Below are 5,854 nucleotides of genomic sequence, written 5' to 3'. Positions count from 1 at the left end.
TATTAATAAATTTGGATTATTACTACTACAAATATAAATATTTTATTTGGTAGCAAAAATTCGGAAGGGGTGATAAGAATTTTTATTTTTATTTTTATTTTTATTTTTTTAATGGAAATCAAAATGCATCGCCACTTCTTGGGAAAATTATATGTTAAAACTGTGATTTCTTATAGACAATCATATAAATGAATTTAAATCCTATAAATATAAAAATAGATCTAAAAATAAAAATAATTAAATAATAATTATATTTTTCAAGGGATCCAACTCTTACTTTTATAATCCATCAAATTAATAAATTGACATATTTTGATGTCATACCTTCCTAACTTGACCTTTAAAAAAATCTCCACACCCACTACCAGACAAAGTAAAAAATTAAAAAGACCACGATGTACAGATACAAAAACGCAAACCAAACCCAGCGTAAAGAAACTCTCCAACCAACGAAGGCCAGCAGAAGAAGAGGTATTGAGTTTTCTCTTAGGATTGGGACTGCTTGTCCTCTTCCACTCCTTGGGTTGATTCAGCTTGGAGTTGCTTTGTGTATAGACGCTGACGCCTTTCTCTCCCATATATAACCCAGAAGATAATAGACAGCATAACTGCAGTAGAGACCATCACCAGTCCAACGTAGATCCACCTGGTGTATCGCTGCAGCCTGGGACAGTGGTTCTTATATATTTCGCTGAAAGTTTCCCTTACAAATGTGCAGTCTTCTAGCTCAATCAAGAAAGGCCCATAATTTTCCAGTCCATTGCATAAATTCACTGCAGCCGTCATTTGGTCATATATGGCCGGGGTCAAACGTCCTGTTGTGATGCATATACCAGTTGATGAAACCTGACATACATAGCTCTGCCATGCCTGTAGAAGATGAACCAACAATATTAAACATCTCTTGCATCTTTTATGCAGAATTGCATAGATTGGAGGAAAGAGCTCTGTTCAAACTTAATAATATTGAAATCGTCTCCAGAGATTTGAGGTTTGAGTTCAACCAAAACAAGAAAAAGAAAAGAAAAATTCTATATGGTACCAGCATTTACTAATTACTACTTACATGTGTTGCATTGTTCAGATCCACTTCACCAGGGCTGCAAGGTCGATCTGTGAAGTCATGGTAAAATGGGTTGCAGAGTATCGGCACCAATGGACCAGATTGATTAAAGTACATTGATGGAAAGTTGGGGGAGAAATTAATATTAGAAACATTGGTGATAACTGAGTTAATCAAATCAACGTATTGAAGAGTGATTTCTTTGCTTCGTAATAAGGTCTCTTGTGCAGTTGCACTGTCCACACAGGGCAATATATCATCTAAAGCTGTATGAGCAGTGGGATTTTGTACCCAGTGATTCATTGCAACACAAGTGTCTCCAGCCACACTAGCATGGGTAAGAGAAGATAAAAAACAATTACAGAAGTTCAGTGATAAATTATAAAGAACAATAAAATAAACATACTAAGGAGAACTGGCATGACTTACTACAGAAAGGAGAGGGACAGAAGAAGAAAATGATAAAAAAGAATTTCTAATTGGCAAGATGAGATCCTCCAAAAAGATGAATCAATGTAACACAAACACTGCATTTTAAGCCTGCAGAGGCCCTGCAATTTCTTTGTTTATTCAGATAACACCTTTAGGGATCCTTAAATATAGAGACTATAGAGAATAGGTTCAGGTTTGGAGTGAAGAGACCAGACATCTAGCTGACGGAGCTAATGTGGAAGCAAGCACAAGGAAAGAAAGCAGAGAATAGGGAGAAGGAAATTGCTATCTGACATCAAAAGGAACAGAACACTGGCCTATCAAGCATTTGCATTACTAGGTGGAGATAACTGAAAACAAAGAGATGAATTCAACTAATCAAGTCTTCTGAAATATCTTATGTAGAACAAATAATGGTTTGTTCTACAAATCAAGTATCTCTTTCTCGAAAGGAGACCAAACAAGAATTCAATTTCAGAACTGTGAATAGGATTATATTGTTCCCATCTTTTTTAGCATATGTAGAAGTAATACTATCTAATTGAGTTTTAATCTATTCACAAAGACCTAAGAAACAATTTTAGTTCAGTAGAAAGAAAAGAAGTTGACATTCTTAGCCAGTAGACTTGCACAAGAATAAGACATGTAAATCTGGATTATTATGCAAGCTTATACAGCAGAAGACTTACTTGTGGAGAAGAAGGAATGTACCACATAATATAAATGTTCCAGCAACAAGTATCCATCCAACAATAACCAAGCTGCAATAATTTCATAAAAAGCAATGCATTTAAAAAAATGTCACAATCAAATGCAAAAAAAAAAAAAAGGAGAATACTAAACTAGGATCACAAAGATTGAAGTCTGAAATATCACTTATCTCACTTACATGTACACTAGCAATTGGATGCCGAAAATTGAAAATACTGTAGAACAAAAATCCATACATTAATATCGGAGTTCTACATGGCATCTCATAAACTGAAAGTTTATCAAGCAAATTGAAAGGGGCTTACAGAATCCAAGGAATGTCAAGAGAAGCATAATACCAGCAACAACAATGAGTGCCAGTCTCCTGCATAAATAGTAACACATTCATTTTATGACTGAAGTATGTTTGTCAAGCACTAAACTACTGAAGCATATGGACTAAGTCTAAGTGTCCTTCACTTACACAGAATCCAAGAGATCACGTATGTCACCCGAATTCTCTACTGTTCGATCAGCAAGGATGCTAGTGGAAGAATTAATTCTGGTTTCGATCTGATCAATATCAGTTTGGACATTGGAAGGTAGATAAACTTTATCAACTGCAGTTAGCTTGGCTGAAGCAAGAAAGTTTGACACATCCTTTAATTTCTGAACAGTAGTATCTGCCTGATTCACAACATACTCCAAAGTTTCAGTTGAGCTTCTGTGAAATTTTCCCTGACCAGTATATAGAATCACACACCCAATGCTGTAACCACAGAATGAGACATTAGTATGCCTTTGTGGACATGAAAGTGTGCAAGGGAGATAGAGAGAGAGAGAAGGATTTACATAGCACCAATGCTGAAGACGATGAGGAAAATAAGAGAAAGAGCATAAGCTATTGGAGAGTAGCCATAAGACTTCTTTCCACAGCAGAAATAACAGAGGCAGAAAAGAAGCAAGCACAACCCAAAGCCCATGAACCAGACTGCAGCTATAGCAAACAGGGGAACTGCAGTAAATCCTACAGACTGCATTCAAACAGAACTCAAGAGTTACCAGAGAAATCCCAAACAAATCTGAAAAGTTAAAACTAAAACGTTGGAGTGTGCTTAATTCAAAATAAGGCAAACCCAGTTGAGAAAATTTGATTAAAATTACTTGTGCTCGTATTAATATAAGATTTATCATTCATGTTTCTGTAAATAACTAATCAGTGATATGATTATATTTTGATTAACCTGCATCATATAACCAAAAAAGATTATATCTTTCTAGTTCTAGACATTATAGTGTAGCACATAATAACAATCATTTACATAAAGATAAAAAGATGTCTTTTCTTTTTTGAATCAAAAGATAAAAAGATGTCTTAATCAGAACTAAAATGTAGTTGTCTTAATCAGAACTAAAATGTAGTTATCAATGAAGTAAGGCCCAAAGTAACTTGAACCTTTTTCATAAAATTTTGACACTTTAGTACTTCCTTGAACAAGAGAGATAGAGAGAGAGAGAGAGAAGACATTTGAGTTTTCATAACCCTAATTTCTAAAGCATTATCCTAACCATATTATTGATCAATTTACTTCTTTTCCCATCTATGTGTCAGATTCCTAAATTGCCGAGTGGAAATTAAGGGAGAAGCTCAAGCACTACACATTTATCACAACCATATTACAAAATAAAAGTACCCAAAAGAGAAAAGATGGTTCCTGATGGGATTGATAAACTTACAGCCCAGTAATGGCGGTTACTGATATTCCATCCTCCAGTGTACCTTTTGAACCCATCTAAAGGGTCTTTTCTGTAAGTCCTCCTTGGAGCTAGCACAAGTGTTGAGCTCTCAACGGGTTCACTAAGAGGTGCCTCCACAACAGACCTCCTAGTCCCCCACGAGAACTCCAAATCAAGCTTTGCTTCATTTTCCTTACCTGTTAGTTGGAAGATCAGCAAGAAAGTGAACAACTATATGCCATGCGATTTCCTTCTAAAATACCAGCCATTAGCAGACCATTAAATTTTCTATTCTTGTGTTTGGTAACTTAGAAATTTGAGGGAAAAAATTAATTTTCAAGCTTATGTTAACGCTGTTTAGTATTCCAAGAAACATGAAAACTCGCATTAATTAGAGCAACAAGTTCTAACAGGTACATTGGAATGAGAACCCACGACAGAAAATGCAGACACTGGAAATGTAAAAATATATTTCCTTTATGGAAAAAAAAAACTTTCTTTTCCACTACATTTTCTTGGAAACCAAACACAGGTTAAGTAAGCATTAAACCAAAAAGAAAAAAAGAAAGTATACCAGCAGGGGGTAGAGCATGGAAGGAGTAAATATGAGAAGCACCATGTGAGAAGGGCAAGAAAGTTGAAGAAGAAAAGAAAAGAAAGGTGAGGAGAAGAGAAAGTGAGAGCAGCCTGCGACACAACATCATGACACAGATAGTGTAAGGAAGAAAGTGAGCTTTGCTTGTTTCTTCACGGAGTTTTCTTTAGCTTTTGAGGGGAAGAGAGAGAGGGAGAGAGAGTATAAAGAGACTTGTACGAGAACTGTATCCAGCAAGTGAAAGAAGAGAACCGCAGTACATTTTTACCAATGGCCTGCAAAGTGCATTACTCGTAAATTCTTGTTTCGTTCAAGACACAGTAGTTTACACTCATAAATACATGAAAAATACAAAATATGTAAAATAAAATTAATAGAAATAAAAAATAATAATGCAATTTCCCTTATAGGCCACAAGAAACTTTGTCCTAGTTAAACTTGGTTGCAATCAAGTCAAAATTGTACCCCCATCTGATTCTGTGGTGCAAATTTTAATTGGGTAAACTTTCAAAATAGTGAGAGCAAATTCATCTTTTCCACTGAAATCACGTTACACTCCTATGTAGAGAAGCTTGCTTTAAACATTATATCATATATATGTGAATATAAATAATTTATTATAAAAAGTTGGGCTTGGCGTTTAAAATCTATGCAAGTTAATCTTACTGAAATTGATCTTGAATTCAATCAAAAACCGATTAATTAATTAAAATTGAAAGAATTTAAATCTAATTTCAATCCTCTTGAATTAATGAATAGATATGGATTCAGAATGAACAGACTGCCAAGTGTAGGTTATAAATTTAGGTGTTGATACTCTAAAAAAATCTGAAATTCAAAGAAAGCAAGGGACAGAGAGAAATGATTGTGGGGAAATTATGATAAGTGTATAAAATGATATTCCCTTTCCGTGGAGGTGCAGCTGCAAAATCATCAAAGACTATGGGGTCACAGTAGATGGCCAACAAGGGAATGGCCATGGGAGTTGCAGGAAAGTGGAAAACAACTGGATAGGCCCCTAAAAAGAGATCGTAGTGACGCGTTCCCCGATGTATCATCCAGCCCTTTTGGCTGTTCCATGCTTCGTTATTCCTTCAAACATAGAGTTTGCATATTCGCCACAATTTCCGGCAATTTTCTTGGCCTTCAGTGGTTCCATTTCCCGCCTTCTTCTTTATACCTGATTTTATTTTCACTAGGAAAATTAAAAAAATCGACTCAAAAGTCAAAAAGGTTACTGCAAAACTAGGTAGCATGTCGGCCATTCCATCACCGTTTAGTCAGGCGTACACACTGAACTCGCTCACGCAGTGCCTTTGGTAGGAGTTCGGCTCTGG

The 5,854-nt window shown here is 35.6% G+C and overlaps 1 protein-coding gene across 1 annotated transcript; it reads right to left on the bottom strand.

The window, feature by feature from the left end:
* Positions 1–222: 222 nt before the first annotated feature.
* Positions 223–4,895, bottom strand: LOC110643197 (uncharacterized). Its single transcript, XM_021795467.2, has 9 exons — positions 4,497–4,895; positions 3,923–4,119; positions 3,038–3,219; positions 2,670–2,954; positions 2,512–2,570; positions 2,385–2,421; positions 2,185–2,256; positions 1,067–1,391; positions 223–870 (listed from the first exon to the last, which is right to left on the bottom strand). Exons 1-9 carry the CDS (start codon positions 4,624–4,626, stop codon positions 487–489), a joined length of 1,671 nt encoding a protein of 556 aa, XP_021651159.2. The 5' UTR covers positions 4,627–4,895; the 3' UTR covers positions 223–486.
* Positions 4,896–5,854: the final 959 nt, after the last annotated feature.

This window comes from Hevea brasiliensis, chromosome 11, assembly GCF_030052815.1.
Source record: "Hevea brasiliensis isolate MT/VB/25A 57/8 chromosome 11, ASM3005281v1, whole genome shotgun sequence".
In the NCBI taxonomy this organism is placed as follows: Eukaryota; Viridiplantae; Streptophyta; class Magnoliopsida; order Malpighiales; family Euphorbiaceae; genus Hevea; species Hevea brasiliensis.
This window is presented reverse-complemented; position numbering and strand designations above follow the sequence as displayed.